Here is a 20,347-nt window from a genome sequence, read left to right on the forward strand (position 1 = left end):
CTTTGACTTGTGTATTTTTAGAAGTTGAATGTATGTGTGCACACGTTTGCATGTGTGTGTGTGTGACTAAAAATTTGTAAGAGAAATTAAAAATTTTACTCTCAAAAGGCATTGTCTCTCTGACCTCTCTCCACACACGTGCACCAGTAACTTGATTACAAATAATCTAGAGGCAATATGAACAAGAAATGATGCCTACTGCAATTAGGTTCGTATGATCTTTTAGTAGAGCAGGGATGGGAGTTCTCCGTCCGGGGGACGGATTTCCGTCCTGAGAAAAAATCTCAGGACGGAACTGGGACGGAAAGTAAAATTCAAAATTTTCACTGATTACGAAGGACCAGGGACTATAAATAAAAAAGCGAAAATTTCTCGTATCGTGAACGATACCATACGCTAGTGGTAATAGGCAGAGGCGGCGTTAGGAACACGCGGGGCCTGGGGCCGACCATCTGCGAGGGGCCGGGATAATGGAGTACGTGTATCAATATCCCTATTGATATGATGCCGGAAGCACTGATTTATATACAGCTAGATAGGTTGGATTAATTTCGCGAAATAACGCACGAATTTAGTGTTTTAATTGTTTGTAACCTTTCCCACCGTCTGTGACAGTACCGGCTTTTTCTTCAAGCGAAATAATATGGTGACGATAACTTCATAAACTGCTTGTTACTATTGTCGGGTTTAACATGAAGACATGGGTTCAATAATTTGCTTCATTGGAACTTAGAAGTGTTTTCTGAACGTCAATGTTTTTGTCACAACTTGTTTAACACAGCTAGCAATAAGTCATAAAGATGACCTCGGGTAAGGTGACCAGACGTTTCGGGAGCGAAAGCGGGACGCGTGCCGATGATGGTGACGTCACCGACAAAGATCGCCGATAAATAGGGGGGGGGGACTTTCCTCTGACTTTACCGAGTAGTGATGCTTTCAACGGCAGATCTGACCACGCCACTACAGTATTCCATTTTAAATAGAAAACTGGTATTTAAAACTTAAATTAAAATATTCCTGCCTTATCTCCCGCTCAGCCAACTTTGCGGACGTGCAGGTGAGTCGCTGTATAAATTATCGCGCCAATAATGGTCCGGCACCTTCGTCATCTTGCGGGGCTGTTGATCCCAAACCGTACTTCATAGACCGTGAATCTCCTTGTAAAGTTTCAGTCATTGCAAGATTGTGTTATACAGTTTTTCACAAGGATTTCGTGAATTTTCGCTGTCAAAGTTGCACTTCACAATTAAAAGTCCTTTCAGTGTTTCCACCTTTATCTGTCTTTTCACTGGCGATGTTCGTATCGTCCCCGACATAAGTTTAGTCACTGATCCGTACTCAAAGAAAACGATTACTGGGAGCGAATAAAATGCCGGGCAGCGGGAACCTTTAATATTATGGATGACATTGTTGAAAAAGACAGAACCAACCTTACACCTAAAAATGTTGAAGCCATTGGGTTTATTAAGTATGATTTAAGGGCCAGAGGACTGAGAGCCATACAGATGGTCCCGAGTGACCAAATGATAAAAGAATGTGATTTCTGCACATGCATCATATACAGTGCATTTGGAAAGAGAGGCTCATCTGGCTAAAAAAACAAAACAGGACACTGTTTGCCAGAATGCTGTCCAAAAAAGGAAGTTGAGGACTGCATCAGCTTCCAGCCGACTAAGAAGCAGCAGCTACCTCATCCAGCAACTGAGCCATCAACACAGACAGCTAAGAGACCAACAGAAACCACACAGCCTGCCAACATAGTAACTGGACAAATTGACATTTTGACAAATGCCCCTGAAAAGTCTGCTCCCAGAATGTCAGGGAGACCAATGCAAACATCAATCACTGGATTTTTAAAAAAATAAGAAGTGTTAGGTTTTGGTGGGTATTGGAGTTTTTACTTGTTTTTATTTGCCTTATCAAAATTAAATGTAGATAAGACAGAAGAGATAGGCATAGACTTTAGGAAAATAAAATTTTGTTTTATAGTGTACCTGTTGAGACAGTTAACTCCTTCAGGTAAGTAGGCTCTGTTTTTGATTGCAGGCTAAAATGGGATGTAAACATGATCAGCATGTGTACCTTCAATAGCTGAATAGTTTTTCAGTCAGCACAACAACATTGAGCTGTTTTTATCAGTCATTCATATGCTGGTTTTACAGTTTTCTGTCCATGATATGAACAGTTTGAACCATACTGTCCATATTTTTCTAAGGTAATTGGTGTTAAGCACAGAAATTTGGATTCCTTTTTTATGATCAGCAAATTGTCAGAAAAGTTTACAGCATTTTGTCCATACCAGAACATGTCCTAGCAGGAGAATTTGTTATATTGAGTTCAGGCAGGCAAACATACTATGCCTATATGCAAAGCAATAGGGACTTGAAATGGTTTACAACCTCTGCAGTCCACATGCTCAACCATAGATTATAGATTAATTGTCAGTTGTATGTGTTCATGGGTGTGTGATATAGGTGTACCTTAAGAATGTTTTATATATAAGAATGCATGTCCTTATGATGCACCACTCGCCTAATATTGTAACTAGCAGTTTTTTTAAACTTTTGTAACAGAACACACTTCCCAAGTTATAATTGCCCATTAGGGTTAATAAAGTTGGACATTTGTCATTGTTAACTACTAAAGACATTGTATGACTTATGTGTGTTATGTATGTGAAAAACGTGAAACGCGTATGCAACCATGTCATATAACGTTATATGCATATGCTCTAGTACTACATGGCTCTTGAAAAATCTTCAGTCCCAGGAAAATTTCTGGCTCCCACCCATGAGTAGAGGGTGTCAGAGACCAGACTTCGGGCCAGCTTTTTTGTGAGGATGGCTAATTCACTCACTTTACCAGCCGTGAGGGCCAACAGCTAGATCAACTGGAGAGGAGTATTCTACTCCCCATGGGTATCTAACTGGGTAGTATGCATACCTTCAGCCTTAGGCACGTGCTCTAACCACTCGGATCTCCACAAACCCTTGTGAGTATTATGATCACCTAATTTTAGGACCTAAAAAATTGATGACAATTTACCTTTGTAATGCAAAAGATCATGAGCCGAATCACTTGTGGTAAACATTTTTTTGCAATAGAATTGCCCAAGCCCCTCTGTTCAGGTCAACAGAAAGAAGACCGAAGTGATGAGAATCAACAAGCAGGAACTCCTAATACAACTTCAAGGAGAGAACATCCTGGAAACAGACTGCTTCATGTATCTGGGGAGAATTGTCAACAAGGACGGTGGAGCGGATGATGACATCAAACACCTCATCAACAAGGCCAGGCATGCTTTCAACAGCCTATGCCACTTTCATGGAGGGTTCTGATGTTCCAGGTCCCTATCCTGATTCTTGCTTTGGTCGTCAAAAAATGAGCTGGCAATCTGGCTTCCCTAAGGTTTTCACCAGCATGCGTCATAAGCTCTTCTAGAGAGGAATCTGCCCGACCAGGCCCTTGTGGTACTGTTGCAGTTTCTGTAACAGCTTTTGTTTTTACATCGGTGGGTTGTTAGCCCAAAGCAAAAACCCCATCCTGGAGGGCCAAAGTGCAACATTTCAGTCTGGCCTCTCCCCTGACAGACCTGTTCGGCTTGGTTTGACCTGCCAGGAGCACAAGGCTCCGGCCGTTATAGCTCTGTGGATTGACAAGGCGCACAAGCCACCACTCCGCTACAAGGTAAGCATCTTCAAATACTTGGGAGCCACCCTCTCCAAGGACGGCAGCTCCAAGCCAGATATCTGCATCAGGATTGAAACTGCAACAGCAGCAATGGCTAGACTAGATAGGATCTGGCTTAGTCACAAGATAAGGTTCACTACCAAGTACCAGCTGTACAAATCCCTAGTAGTGCGATCCTGGTCTACGGATGTGACACGTGGACTCTGCTTGCCGAGACCAAAAATAGAATTCTGGCATTCAAGAACAAATGGGGAAGAGGCTGCTCCAGATCTCGCACAAAGAACATAGAAAAACAACTTTGTGCGAAAGAAGATTGCCACTCTCGTAGGACACCAGGTCCTCTACTCTTGTTCTTGAGGAAGTTGAGCACACTTGCTACCAACTACAAGCTTTTTAATTTAAAATGTTCCTTGCCATCATTCATGCCTGTTGGCATAGCACTAGCATGCACACTATCTGAAATTTTAAAAGTGAAATCTCCCATTTAAAAAGGGCTTTTGTGTTGGTTCCAATCGACTTTTTATTCATTCTGTAACGGATAAGTATTTAGTAGAGGGGGTTAGGAGGGAAGATCGACAACCGTGGTAGATCTGATTTAGCGTAGTGGGCTGGAAGTTGTTTGCCCTTGAGCAAATGACGCAAACTGGGACGTCAAAATAAGGTGACGTAAAAGATTGAGAAAAATAACGTTAGAGAAAATAACGGAAAGCAGAGAGCAGACGGCGAAACAAAAGTTGGAGCTGGTGGATTTTTCTCGGGACTTTCTCGCAACTGCTGCGACAGCGGAAAAAGTATTACTGAAAGTAATACCGTGGGTAAACTACAAGTGGATGTACTTCACAGGTCGTGAGTCACTGTAGTCCGTGTTCGCACCGTGGGGGAGCTCTGTGGCGTGGGCATCCCGCAGTACAGTGAAGTACTGGCGTGAGCGAGAAAAACAACGGTCCCAGAACGGAATATGTATTACGGGAAGTAATACCGTGGTTAAACTACAAGTGGATGTACTTCACAGGTCGTGAGTCACTGTAGTCCGTGTCTGCACCGTGGGGGAGCTGGAAGGGACAGTTCTTAACAGCCGGAAAGTAAGCGCCGGTGGAGGAAAGGTTTCCTCCCGGCCTTCAGCGAATCTAACATCATCCGGCCAAACATCTAGGAGGCGGCCGCATGCGCAAGATCAAGACGTCTGCTTATAAACTGTGGGTACTGTGAAAACCCTTTATTTTCAATAATAAATAGACTTCGTGGAAAGAAGATCAGTGGGACTGATTAGAATAGAGGACTTGGGAGGGTCTCAAAGACTTTAAATAAGAGGTTGATGTTTCATCGGGAGCGAACATTGGGTTCTTCATCGGTGACAATAATTTAGGAGAGTCGATTTTGTTGTTAACTTTAATAGTACGATGGATGAATGGTAATATATCTTGTGTGGCGAATGAAGGAGTGAATCTATCAGTGTTGATACTTTGCCTTTGTTTCATTTGACATTGTATTTAATTTGAATAATTATTTGTGCCTCTAAGAAGGTACGCCCACCCTCAAGCGATCAGGATATTTTGGTTTGTGGAAAGAATGCGCGTGTCTGCGGACGGTCCGTGACACATTCTTTCACAATTATCAGAACAAGCCATAGCTGCATTCATGTTGTATTTATTCAATGCTGTGTAGTTAATGACTGCAACACTGTGCTCGAGGGCACACTCAGCACTGAATAAACTGCTATTCAACTTGTCGACTGTACATGTACATCAGAGTGAGCAATAAATATACAGTCTCACATCTCTGTACAACGTTTCACCATATGTACACATGATACAATGAGGGTGGGGGGAAAAGCTTCTAGCCACTGCTAAATATTGAGTGAAGGGATTCTCTGTAGATGTGTGCATGCCCACTTGTGCACACAGCTGCAATGTTTCACTTGCATTTTCTGTAAAAAGCTTGGCTAACACGGAAAAAAGTTGAAAATACTAGCTAAGGAATTAATGAACGTTAATAGTCATAAGTCGTATGATACTACACTGTTTACTTCTAGACATTAAATACCACCAGCTACAAGTCATGTCTTCTGGCACACATTTTGAGATTTCAGAATGTGATGAAAGCTTTCTGAAAATGGATACAGCAAATAAGAAAATGCAGAAAGGGAAGCTAAATACCAGAAACTATGTTCATTCATTCATTGAATAAAGTTCTACATTGCGGACATTTTTTCGTTAAAAATCTTTCCTAAAGGTTTTTTCCAGTTCTTAGCCTGCATGTTATGCAGCTATTTGTCCTATACAGTGCTGACAAAATTGTAGTACTTTAACAAAATTAAATAAAAAAGTGAATGTGCAATCAAGGACTTCATCAGAACTACAATTCCAACATCTTGTATCAACTGTCCTGCAAAACACAAAGGCGGTGACATCAACAGGGTGTGTTGGGTAGTGGAAGTTGGTTATGTGATCTATCACTGGGGGTAACTCCTGGAAAAATCTTTTCAATCATAAATTATGGTGAAAGGGTGTGGCGGAGGTGGGAGTAGCAAGATAATGAGTGGTGAAGGTAAGATAACAAACTGAGGCTGTATTAAATTGATCAGTTGTATATTGCAATTTAGTTATATGAGAAGCTTGAAAAGCACATTCTCCCATAACAGGCCTACTTCTTGGTCGGTCACTATTTTGCCTTACACATATGCTTATGTTAATACACTTCATATTACATCCAACAATGACTTGCTATCCAGTACACCATGTCTAAAGAATGAAAACTGAAGATTATATCTACTGTTAATGTCTGGGTTGTTCTTTATATTACTGTGAAATTCTTTGGCACAAGCTTTTCACAAAGAGTATATAAAGGATATGCACTGAAAAATATGCACAAGATCTCATGCACATATCCCAACATGCTACGGCATTTATAAGATATATAAAAGGTGCAACAAGCTGCTCACAACTCCAGATAAAGGCAAGGTGACCTGCCATAGGAAAATGTTCTTGCCCAAGTCCAAGGAACGTAATTTGTAAATTAAGAGATAAAAGTGTACATCATAGTTGTGAGCTGGATATCTAAAGAAGCATAAAAAATAACTGCCAGACATAGTGAAATATTGCAGCAATGATTTTGTCTAATACTTGATCATCATCAATCTCAACAGAAAAAGTGCAATATGGAAAGAAATGTGTAATATGCAAGGTGTCTGCACTGATTGGTGCTTGAAACTTATCATGGTACTACGCTAAAGTACAGTCAAATATGTAGAGTGCATGAAATCTACTAAAAATAGACATCCTCTAAGTACGATGCATTTGCTAGCATGGCAGGCACTCAGTTTCTTTACCACACAAAAACATAATGTGATCGTATTAAATTTTTTTCTGTAGCTTCCATGCTTGATTTGCTGGGGTAGGTTAGTAAAATTACTTTCTAGTTCTAAAGTTGTGAAAATAAAAAAGAAATTTATAAACAACTTAACCATAAATGCTTGGGTCATGTAAGACTTGCCCAGCACCAAACAAGTCAGATTCTTGCACACAACATCCACCCACTTCCCACCTTTCTTAGACAATTATTTAAACCATACATAACATTAAAAAAAATAATTACATAGTAAGAAAGAGTTATGAATAAAGTTATTACAAAATTGCACCATGTCTTGATTATCTTTAAAAAAAAAAGTGGTGGCGGGGGGTTAGGATGAGGACACTTTAAATGCTTGAACAAGGAATTAGCAGGATGAAACTTGCAAATACAGTCTAAAACATCAACACATGAACAATATTAATGGGAATTCCACACTGATGAATGAACATGGAATCAATATACAAAAAGGATTTTCAAGTTAAAAGTCTACAAGATGTTGTGCATGTTTGATATACCCCAGCTGCAGTCTCACAAAAACAAGCACCTACTTATAAATTTAAAGTCTGTGCACACCAGTTCATCTGAAAAAAAAACCTGTAGCCTTAAATTTGATTTTTATGACACCCTTAATGAAGCACTGTTCAAAATACATGCAACAGTTGTAATGCAGTCCCTGACAAAACTAAATGTCCGTTGCCTGTCAATGGTTATCCTTTAAATCTGACTTGAAAAGTTCTAACAACTTACACTTTCAAAAATATTTATGCTAAGGAAAAGAGACTTGTCCATCTTTTTTCTTCTGTTGAATGCAAGTCTTTATATTTGTCTAATGCTAATGCCATAAGGACTTTCAAAGATAATTTTATCCACATTAGTTTCAACTGATGATACTTCATTCTCCCTCTTATCGATCTTATAAGCCACCTCTGACCTTGTCTCGTGCGTCATCCCTAGCAAGGATGAACCTGCCACAGAAATGTCATAATCCTCAATCCCTAGGTAAAGTCTGATGATGAGTCTTGGGGACACAAATAAAGACAAGATCCTGGATGGTGACGTTTATAGTACCAACAACTTTTGATATCCGTTTTCTTCTGACGGGTCAAATCCACTGCAGAGCTACCTTCAAGATGACCTAGCTTTTACCCCACGTAATAAGTGCAAGCTAGAATTCAAATGGATTTATTAAGCACAATCTTTTTTTTTTATTGTAGTACTTATCCTCCCAAACCTATGACACTGTTTAAGCTAGCCTGAAGGCTTTGTTACTCATGTCAGCCACTACCTCCCAGACTGAAGTCAGCTCCAGCCCTGACTGCAATGATGCTCTCAAACAGGTACCTTGGCACTTGAACTGTGCATGCTTCTGCTCATCTACAACAGCACCAACTCAGTCTTTCTGAGGCAACTTTCTGAGCTGACTTCTATTCACTATCAAAGAACTATCTTCTTCACGCATATTCAAAAAAATATGAAAGGGGACTGGGAGAAGAAAAGAAAATGGGCAAGGAAGGCTTCCTTAAAGTAATATACTGATAATGAAGACTCAAATATAAAACAAAACAGCCAAATCAACAAAGGGGTACATAGTATATGCAGGCCTATCAACATACTTCATCATGGTTGTGGTACTTGAAGGCATGTTTTAAGATTCATCTGAAAGATCACAATGGTCATATTGCATCTAATACAGGTGACAGTTCCTGAGCTGTGGTTCACTAGAAGGATAAGAGCTGACACCACAAGAATCATGTTTAAAGTGACCCCAACAGAAAAAAGAATTAATAAAAGCAATAAAGAGAAGAAGTGTATAGAAAAAAAATATGAGAGGCCAGTGAGCAAGCCACTGCACAAAATTACAACAAACTTTTTCAAACTCATGGCAGGTGTGATGACAAAACCATGTATCCTAGATGCAAGTCACTTTCTTTATTTGAAAGACCCTCACCCCCGCCTCCTAAACCCCTATCATAATTTTTCTCAGGCCAGATGTAGGCAGATGTTTTAAGATGTTCAATTGGCAAGAAAGGAAAAAAAGATTCAACAAAAGATTAACAGCTTATTTATTACCTGCTTGAACAGAACCAATGACGCCACCAGACACCACTACACAACAAGGACAAAAGTAATGGGGAACTGCTTGCAAAGCCTGGTATAAGCAAAGAACAGCACTTAAAGGGACATAAAATACTACATAATAAATATATCAAAATTATTAATTCTTAAAGCATGCAGCATCCTTACCATTTTCTAATGCAGTTGCACATATGAGAACTGTTACAGACACTTCTTCAAACCTTTACCTTCCAGTTAAAAAATCTCAACTACGTGAAGCTGACGAAGTACTGTGGATTAGTTTTTCAACATCCTTAGATTTTGCTATGCAGCCTAGAATCCAGCCCATGCACATTTCATGGCAGTCTGGATCTCTGTGGTCCAACCCGAAACAATAATCAACCTTTAAGACTTCTTCCACTCAACACTTCTAAAGTCTAACAAAAAAGTTTGAGCATGTGTATGCACTTCTTATATGAATGTATGTACAACATAGTGTATACACAACAGCACACAGCCATAAAACGATCTCACTCCATGTAAACAAAATGTATGATAATCACGAAAGGCTACTTAAAGATAAAAGGTGTGGTGTGTCACCAAAGCAACATGGAGTGAAACACTTGAAAGGTTGAATTGTATGCCATGTCAGCAACTAAGGCTATATCAACGAGAAACACCTGAAAATAAAGGCTTCAATTGAAAATGTTTATGACTCCCAGACTGTTCAAGGTCGTTTCAGAGAGAAGTCACTTCCTACTTTGATGTAAATATATTATTTAAGTGTTATTGCTCCTCCTAGCTCAACACTGTCTTCTCCCCCAGGTATACATTATAAGGTGTCACATGCTAATAAAATGGTGTCTATATATACACATCCTCAATGTTTACCCTATGTAGAATGACTCGGCAATCAGCAAATAAATTTTTTATATTCTGTACTGAAAAATCTGCATTTTTTTGGCTCATTAAGCCAAAATTTAGAAAGACATTTAAGGAAATGATATTTTGTTTTTGATGGAGATACCTGTAAAAGATGAACGATTTAAAAAAAATACACCTGTTGTAAAATTAATCAATTAATTTTCTTTGTTCGAGCAAGTGTATATAGGAATGCAAGCTCTTTTACAAAGCAAGCCGGCTTGTTCCATCCACAATGGACACATCAGAGTGAGAAATGTTTGTTTTTCTGTTCTGGCTTATTGTGCCAGCTGCTGACAGTGGTAAGCTTAAGTTAGCAAAGATGCAAACTGCGACAGACATGAATCTATCCACACAATTTCAAGGGGAAAAAAAATAATTGATTTCAATATTTTGCTTCATTTCCCACAGAAAATACAGTAAAGCTGTGGGTAAACTCTGTGTGCATACAATTTGAAAAAATAATCATGGATGTCTTGTGTATCAATGTTTGTAATGATTTTATATCTGAAACATTTTTATCTTTCTCATTATACAAATGAAACCAAAATAACAAGTAGATTAAGAATAGACAAGGAAACAAAATGAAACAGAAAAGAACCATGCAGTAAATTAAGCAAACTACACACCAAACATTAAGTTGCCTAATTTTAAAGGCCTGCACCAGCTGTAGCACAAAATATCTTGTAAAATACACCTTTTTGCTGGCACAGAACCAAAATAATTTTTTTTATTACATTCTATGCTACTAGTATCTCAGACACTTGTGGTCAAACACATGAGCATACTTTTATAGCCAAGACTACAAGTGACAGTGTTTCCTATTTTATCTTTAAATGCCTCAAAATTCTAAGGAGAATGATCTGCACCATGCCATGTTCAGAAACCAGATGTGACTAGTTAACAACAAAACAAGAGGCTTGCATGTAACTACAAAACCCAGCAGGGTACAAACTGATTTGCATGTAAGTTCCCAACTAATTAACATTCTCATGGAATAATCAATGTAAGGTTCAGTCACACAAAACAAGAAATTACAAGAGCACACACATCCATGCATCTCTGACCAACTGACAATACAGCACACAGTGGCTTCAATAAAACTGCTTATTCAGGCAGACGAACAGGCAGCCCTTGAGTCTGTAAGGTACAGACATAGAAGAAAAAATTAAGGGCCACTCATTCACATATATATCTTTCAGGCTTTCTCTGATCTTCGTAATGTCCTAGCTTTTCCCTCGTACCTTGCTTTCCTCATTCAAGCACGCTTACGCACAGATTTAAGTCACGCAGCCAACACTCTGCACTCGTGATTGTTCTCAGATGTAACATCAACCCAGCCTAATGCAAGCTGCTTTTCCATGCTCTAAACTCTTTGATCACACTGATGATGGTGAAGAACAGTCCTGTCAGTTATCACCTGCAGCAGCACTGTTATCTTCAGCACTATCCTCTTTTGCTGATGCAACAGCAGCCATATTGGGAGGATTGGTTGGCTGATGATGGCTCATGGCTGCCTGGTAGTTCTTGCGTGCCTTGTCAGCTTTGCGGAAGATAATGATCTCCTGCAGCAAAGTATGCTGAGCATGTAGGATGTGCTTATCCTCATCCGCCAAAGTAAAATTTATTGAATACAATTTTAAAATACACTAGGTCCATGAGAAGTGTCCAAAACTGGAAGAATAGGTGAATGGAGTGTGAAAAGAATACATTATTATTCTGTCAGAACAGGTCTCCTGTTCATCTGCTTTGTAACATGCCAAAAATCGAAAAGGCCGAAAACTGAAAATTAATCACAGCTGGAAGAAAAGCTACGATTTTAGATGGTGTACAGAAAAAAAGGTCACCTATGTTCTTTTTACCTGCTGTTTGAAGTAGCGCCTCTCCTCCTCATCCACGAGAACAAGGTTGAGGTAATACCGCACTGAAAACTTTTTGTTGATGTCACGCATGGATGGTGTCAACTCGTAGCCACTCAGGAACAATCGAATAGGAATAGATTCACCTGGACACAGACCAGATTATATGCATTTTTAATTCATCCCAAACAGTTTGCACTCGCGAATGCGAATGTCTTCGTAGCTGTAGCTCAATTTCATTGACACACCCATATTGAATGAGTTAACAATACACAAATCACAAAGAAAGATTAAAAAAAAAAAAAAGACTACTGGTGATTAAATGTTCATTTAATGTAGGAAATAAATTAAGCAGTATTTCTGACAGTGACTGCTTTCTGAAATTTTAAATGCTATATAAAACCCAAGCAACTTATTTTGTCTACAAGAACCATTATCGTATGTATTATTTCATGACAATTTCTTAGTGTATAAAAATGATAACTAATAAATTTGTAAAAGTATGTGTCTGTCTATATATGTATATCATGAAGCTGAATACTCATGGTCTGTACTACTACCCATTCCTGACTTTTCCCTCCAACTCTATTCTTCTTTTAGTCATACAGTGTGCTCGTGATCTCAGTAAAACAAATAACCTGTGGAGATTCGTCAGTGATTACTACAGAATTTCAGTATTTTCATCAATTTCATTGTTTCTTTTTCATATATATTTGATATAAAGCAGAATACAGTGAAAAATAATATCAACACAAGATGTACATGAAATTAGATACCCAGATATCCTTCTTATATTTTATATGCCATTATCCTTCATTACTTGTCACTATCAATAGTGTGCATGGGGTAAATATAAATTTGTCAAACATACATTTATTCTAATTCCATACTCCTCTTTGACAGCCAATCCACTCATACTATTTTAACAGTTTTCATTTGGATGGTTGTTTCAATGCCAGTTAAAAAAACCAAGAGAACCATTAGCTTTTAACTTCCACACTACCTGTCTAAATGCCCCTCCTTCCCTAGTCTCAAACTTTACATTCTTCAGCAAACTTTTGCAGTAATCCCACAGATCATTAAACAATCTTTGCTTTTTACTTGACTGCACTGAATTAATACCCATTCTTGATAGCTTCTTTCCTTGCTGCAAAGACTCTTAAACTTGTTTTGTCATTTTGCACTACTTGCAGCCTTGGCATAATGACTTAAGCATTTTGTTACCACAGCTGACTGAAATATGCTGGCCTTAATGGCATCATCAATGTACAGTGAAGACAATATGCCGGCGCAGTGAAAAATATTCAAATCTGCAGGGGGAACTATTCAGCATTTATGTCAATATCCTACTAATTTAAAACTACCTGCATTATCACTTAGACAAATTTACACTTCAGCACTTTAAAAAAAATTAGCAAAATATCATTGTTAGCATTTTCTTTTCCTTGATTTTTAATGAATTTCTAACCCTAACCTTTCCCAGGACTGATGATTATTTTTAAGTTTTTCCTGACCTGTAAGGACTATGAATATTTCATGCATAGCTTTATCCTGATTATTATTGGGAGTGTCAAACCACCCCCTCTTTTCAATATGTCTGACCTCTGACTGGGGCACCATCCATGATCTCATATTTGGCTATTGTCTCATTCTCGTTGAATGTGTTAGGCCCTGTAAGGACACAAAACAGATGTCTCTCAAATAAACATTGCTTCATCTAGCTTCTGATAAGCTGCACTGCATGTTATGATATTAATAATGACACTCAGATGTGAAAAAACAGAAATATGTCAAATGAAGTGCCCATGCCTTAAGAAATTAATTTAACTCCTAAATCAAATGGCATGTTATGGAAAGATGCCTCAATGAATCTATGTCAGCAAATGCTCAGTTATGGGCACAAGGTTAAGAAGTTCAATCTCTAAGCAAGCAAATATGTAGCATTTTAGATACTCAGGGCCACCATTTACTCTTGCTGCATGTTACAGGTAGCCCTTTACTGGACACTTAATCTGCACATCAAAGCCAGCACAAGAAAACAAAAGTATAGCAACCATTCACAAAACAAAAAGCTAAGTGAAGGCAAGGCAATAACACCACAGGTGGATCACTCACACCTCTAAAGCATGCTGTACGGAAAAAAAGGATAATCACAATTTGTCATATGTACCATCGAAACTGTCAAGTATAGTGACAACAAGACTGTACTACACAGTAACTGCGCCATACTAATGACTGATTCAATAAACAAACCCTGGCAAATGCAGCCATAAGACAGTGTCCCACCCACTCCTACCACAATTTTAAGAAAAATACCTGTTCCTGTAGTTTCTCTCTTTATGACCTTGTAGCTCCATATGCTTGATCTTAATGCGCACCAAGAGGAAATAAATCTTGCCAACTATTACATCCTTTAGATGATATCTGCAAGTCATACAAAACATCTCCACAACATCCAGTAAATCCACATGCACAAAATAAAACCAAAAGAAAACAAGCAACTCAGTTTACATTCTATGACTAAATACACACAATGTGCACAGACGAAGGCGACTCAATTCTGAGCTTGTCTTTGTGCGACTACAGAACATCAAATCTGCCAACTTACCGGATGAAGGTAGCTAGTGACAAGGACAAATCACTCAAATCAGGCAAAATTTTGACAAAAATGAAAAGCAATGCACAATGAAAGACACGTGGACAAAGAAAGCTGACAAAAATCTGGTGCTATTCCTTCTTCCTTTGTTGCAAAACATCATCTCTGAGGGATCCAAAATAAATGAAAAAAAGCATGCCCACACAGCTGACATGACATGCACAACGGTGAGTTGTGACCAAAAATACACTCAAAATGGAACAGCAAACAGCACAAAGACCATAGTTACCTGCCCCTGTAGTTTCACGTCTCACTATGGCGAGTTCCATATAGCGAATTTTGATGCGAACCAATAGGAAGTAAATCTTTCCCACTATCACATCCTTTAGGTGGTATCTAGCCAGCAAGGCAGCAAGAGAGGATGTATCTTTATATGTACAATGTAAACAAAGTGAAACATGAAGAGCAAACAAGATGGTGTGCTGAGAAACACTCTTAAACCACACAGAAGAAAAATCAGCAAACTCCCCCAAGATGGAAATCACAGGCAACAAATCCAACTGAAGAAACTTTTTAGCCCCAGTCTTGCCTTATGAGCTGTAAGCCGAGCCTGTCAGGTAGAAGTTTTCTGAACTCTTCACAATATTTTTTTTTTGGGAGATAAGACAAAAATATGCGTATCAGCGTGTATGTGCAAGTAAACTTACAGATGTTTATTACAATGTTATAATGTATTGATCCCACACTTCTCAGGAGTATTGGTGACTGTGCAAAGCCGTTTTCCTGCAGGATGGTGGTACTACAAATATAAATTGTACAACGGTACAATATTGTTTAGTTTAAACTATTTTTTCTGTTGATGTTTTCTCCGTCTCAATGCATTTTCACATCCGAATATTCTCAATATATGCAAAGACAACAGACCAAATACAAGCAGGCACCAACTCTTTTCATCCCCTTCTTCATTTAACAAAAAAAAAAAAAAAGGCGCATGTGAGGTGAGTGAGAGAGATTGAGAGAGAAGACAAGCTTCCAACTTCTATCTTCTACATAAGTACTCACTTTGACTTGTTGTATTCAAACTCTATATGAAGGCAATCTTCAATGCCAACCTCCATTTTAATGCTATTGTTCATTTCAGGGTACGAAGATAATGTGTGCACAATGATGTCCTGTTCTTTCACCACATCTGTCAGCCGCTTCACAATCGTGACACGAAGGAAATACCTGTTACCAAAGGAGAACACCTCTGCATGTTAGTCCAAATGAACACATCCACAACTGAGGGTCTTTATTAGTATTCAGCTTCAATACCAAAGCAAACATTACACAGCTTCTACGTTGGGATTCACTGACTTCAACAAATACATTTCAACACCAATCATAACATAATGATGAACTGTTATTTTATAAGTGTAAGTGCCCGACTACTTTTTATGAATAAAACCCCCATTTTTAAAGTAGACAGTGACTACACTAAATATATTTATGTCAAGAAGCATCCAGCATCATCTGTGGCTATAAAAAAATGCTGATTAGGTATATTTACATTCTTATCAGAACATATACTCTGTGCTAAATACACTACAGGAAATGTAAATTTTAAAAATACTGTTTATTAAGAAAAGAAGTCTATAAACTTACCGTAAACGAACATTAGCTCCAGTGTAGGATTCATACGGCTTTTCAACTTGCAAGAATTCAAAATTATAGCTAGCGTTGTGGGTTAGTTCTCCTGGACGAGCCAGTTCTTTTACAAGAGATGTAAATTCATGGTGGTTTCCTCTGTCATAGTATAACTCTAAAACACAAACAATTTTATTGTATGCATTATTGTGCTTATTTACTTTACAATGAAACATTTATAAATAATTAAAACTGACAGATCAATGTTAGCTTAACATCATCTTGTCCACCCTACTTTATGGCTAAATTTACTACTTCCAATATAGCTTGAGTGCTGCATGCCAAAACAGATTATCAACAAAGACAAAAGCATTAAGATCCCCCCAAAAGGCAAATTGAAACTAAGGCAAAATCATTGTGCTCTTATTCTTTCTCTATTGTTGTTGTGTATATATATTTTACTTGCAGGGAAATGGCTGCAAGAAAAACTGTTTTAGTAGAACTAAGGAGAAATTTGTTGTGTTGATTTGTTTTTTCAAGTTGATGCCATGCACAATCCGTCAACATTAGTCACAGATAAACCTTGGGCTATTACCTGCCACAAACAGCCATAAAAGCTCAAGTCAATGGCAAGCACAGACATGAAGCCTAATACACGATGTGACGTGAAGTACAAATTATCCCTTCCACCAGACTAACACAAATTCTCCTGCTGCTTGTAAACCAGCTGTCACCATCTTTTGCAAATCACTGCTGCTTTGAAGCTTGCTCTGACACAATACTGTCCTGTAAAAATCAGTACTGCTGACACAATACTGTCCCATAGAAATCAGAACAGTTGAATCTCCTTATTAAGACTTGCTAAAAAAAATCCACCAAAATTGTGACTGAAGGGGTCTTGGTAAGGAAACTGACCAATTTTCTTTCTATTATGCTGGAAAGAAGGAATTTTGTAATACCTTCATTCCATAACCCATGACTCCAAACACCTACAAATTAAAGTATATCTATATTTTTATCTTTATGTGTGTACATGAGGGAAAATCTACTGAAGGTACTCAGATCTTGTTATTTGGTTTCTTTTGGGGTTTTCTCTATTTGTTTTTATTCATCATTAGTACTGTTAATTATTCTTTCATAGTTTATATGCTGCTTGTTTTCCTCTCCTTTGTATGCTGTCCATGTCTCCTTGTTCTTAGGCACCAAGAGCATGCTTCTTAGAAGCGTGAGTATGCACTTTACAAATTTTGTATTTATTATTATTTTATAAAATAATAGACAAAACTAACAAAATTTCATAACTTTTCTGTTAAGGATAAATGTTTCTAATTTTCCCATACTTTCAAAACTCTCTTTATACTCTATATTAGGTATCTTTTTCGCAAAGCATCCTCATCGAAAGTCACAACAGTTTTTTATTAGTAGCTGTAATCTAACATGCTTAAAGTAACTGATATGAATTTGATTACCATATACATATATTTATATATATTCTATAAATGCAATTTTTAGAAGCAATAGAAGTAAAGAGAACATCTTTCCAAGCTAGTTGAACTAATCAGCAGGTATGTTGCATTCCCAGCTGCACAGGCTAGAACACACAGCAACTGTTTCACAGCTGATGCAAACTCCACTATTAGCATGTTCTGTAATAATCTATTACTAGATTGTTTATTGGTAAAACATCATGCACTCAGTACTTAGTTATTTTGACTTTTCTAATTAAATCTTTATGCTTGTTTTTCATGCACACACAGAACAAAATGGCAATCCACAAAAGTTCATCTGCACCATCTTTTCTAGCATTACATGGTGTATGTGGGGTCAGTTCTTTGATTGGACTACCTCTAGAAAAATAAAGTCTCCAAGGCACTGAAGCTATCTTAATTGTTCCAGTATCTGCTCTGGTGCTTTAACAATAAATATACACAGATTCTGAGCATATCTGGATTTGGGAGGCAACAGAATGTTTGATGAATCAGACTGTGCATTTTCTGTCTTGTGAACACAGCCTTTTGGTCCTTAAAAACAAAAAATATCCTATTGTCTTGCTTGGCTGCTGAGTCTTTATTGTGTTTACCTCAAGTGACAGTAAGCCATTCTCACTAACATCAAACCTTTCAAGGCACAGCATTTAAGGTGGCTGATAGAAAAGTACCATGTCAGTAGCATTGTCACATGCTTAAAGCAACCAGTGAGATTATTGCTGACATTTTCTCCCCATCTGCATGTTCATAAATGGTCGCTAATTTAGCATCCTCCATAGATTCTGGGAGAAATATCAGAAATATTTTCAACACCTCATTGTTCTTTGAGCACCACGTAAGTTCAGTTTGCAAATCTATCTTTCTCGAACTGCACAGGATCAGCTACATCAGATATCTCCTCTCTGTTGCCTTCACAAAGCAGCTTAAGTCGGCATTTGTGTTATCCAGGCTTGACTATTGTAACTCTCTGTTAATATCTTTCTGGCCACGCTCCATCTTGACCAGCTCCAGAGAGTTCAGAACAATGCTGCCCACATTGTATCCCGTAAGAAGAAGGTCGACCATGCTACACCACTTCTGCGCTATCTCCACTGGTTGCCAGTTCGAGTTTGCATCGAATTAAAGATTGACATGCTTTGCTGTTGTGTTGTTTATGGCCTTGTCCCAAACTGTCTGAGCTTGTGTTTCTATACAAGCCTCACAGGTTAGTTTGCTCAGACTATGCCGGATTTCTCTCTATTCCACATATCAAACTGGAGACGTCTGGTGTTGCTCTTTCTTTTTTTCCAGCCCCAGTATTTAGAATGTCCTGACTCTGTCTCTCCACAGAGCGGAGTCGGTACATCCGGATCTTCCGATCTGGATTTAAAACATATTTCTTTCGAAAATACCTATAACATTCCTATCTCTGCGTTCCTTTATGTTCTTGTAGTGCTAAGCAGTACATGTTTGTTCACAGATATTGTGCTTGTTTGTGACATTTACACCCCAATGCCACTTTCCCAATTGCCCCTGGTCTCTTGTGAAATGCATCAACCTTGCCTGTGTGTGGGGAAATGTGCTATACAAATCCTATTATTATTATGAGCTTTTTTTTAAACAAGGCAAACATTTTAGTAACAGTCTATCACAAACTAACCTCTAATTTTGTTAAATGAGATTGTAACATGTTTTCCAAGAACTGGATTTAAAAGAGGGATAATGATAGAGGGTATTTATAAAGAATCCTTACCTATCTGACCAATGAATTCAATTTTGATTCCTTGATGTTCCAACTTGCTTCCAGGTTTCTTAAGTGTGATATTGACCTGCCAACATGGAGATTGCAAGCATAATTAATATACCTGAAAGCCCACTGTGTAAGAGAAATGGCTGTAAGATATCAGAATTAAGAAAAATTAGCATCACAAGCTTAATGGCTAATGGGAAATGTTGGCCAAAAATGGTCACGAGGAACTGTCAATATTATTAACAGTAAAACAATAAAGGGAATAGAGAGTGGGAGATGCTGTGTGTATGGTGATAAGGACGCCCAGCCTCAAACTGTTTCCCTGAGAATTTTTAACTTGTTGACGATAATCATGTGCGTTATCTCTCACCTTCCCTGAAACTGTTTCTCCATCAAAGTAAGAGATAGTAGCGTTCCTTTTTGCCATCTTCCGTCTTAATTTCAGCCGTCTTTCTGGTCTCTTGGCCATCTAATACAATATCCACTTCAGCGCTCTGCCCAAAGCCGAAGAAACTCTGGAAAGAAAAGAAAAAACGAGCCGTATGTCACACGCAAGATTGTCATAAAGTACAGCTCTCATTTTGTTTCACTTTTGGTATTTGACGTAAGCGCTGTGGACGATGATTTACTCAGAAGAAGCTGACGATTTATTAAACGCAGGTGATTCTGAGAGAACGATATTTGTGTTGCATATATGAATAGTGCTTCAACCCTGATACAAATTAGTCTGTAATAACAGAGTGATCAAAAAGCTGAGCCAAATTTATACTGAATTTGTTGATGTCACATGACTTCAGCGAGAAGAACACCCCTTTACCAAAATATACATGTTTGCTGACAAACGTCAAAAAGCTTATATATAAAGATGTTGGCAGAATATAAACGAATGCATAAAATAAAGTAAAAACAATATCAGCTACTAAAGGAAAATGACAAACAAGAATGAATGCACACTACCATTCTGGCTTGTGTCCCTCCTCCCGGAGAGTGCTCAAGATGTCTGTATCCAATATCGACACCTCGAGACTACACT

At 38.2% G+C, this 20,347-nt stretch overlaps 1 protein-coding gene across 1 annotated transcript; it reads right to left on the reverse strand.

Annotated features, from left to right (window-relative positions):
- Nucleotides 1–5,288: 5,288 nt before the first annotated feature.
- On the reverse strand, nt 5,289–20,289 carry LOC112560598 (vacuolar protein sorting-associated protein 26B-like). The gene is given in 10 exon segments (XM_025232530.1): nt 5,289–11,582; nt 11,880–12,022; nt 13,479–13,547; nt 14,762–14,868; nt 15,535–15,699; nt 16,117–16,273; nt 19,318–19,393; nt 19,685–19,714; nt 19,716–19,829; nt 20,272–20,289. Coding segments are annotated over 10 exon segments (1,020 nt in total). The 5' UTR covers nt 20,275–20,289; the 3' UTR covers nt 5,289–11,426.
- Between the last annotated feature and the right edge of the window lie 58 nt (nt 20,290–20,347).

This window comes from Pomacea canaliculata, linkage group LG3, assembly GCF_003073045.1.
Source record: "Pomacea canaliculata isolate SZHN2017 linkage group LG3, ASM307304v1, whole genome shotgun sequence".
NCBI lineage: Eukaryota > Metazoa > Mollusca > Gastropoda > Architaenioglossa > Ampullariidae > Pomacea > Pomacea canaliculata.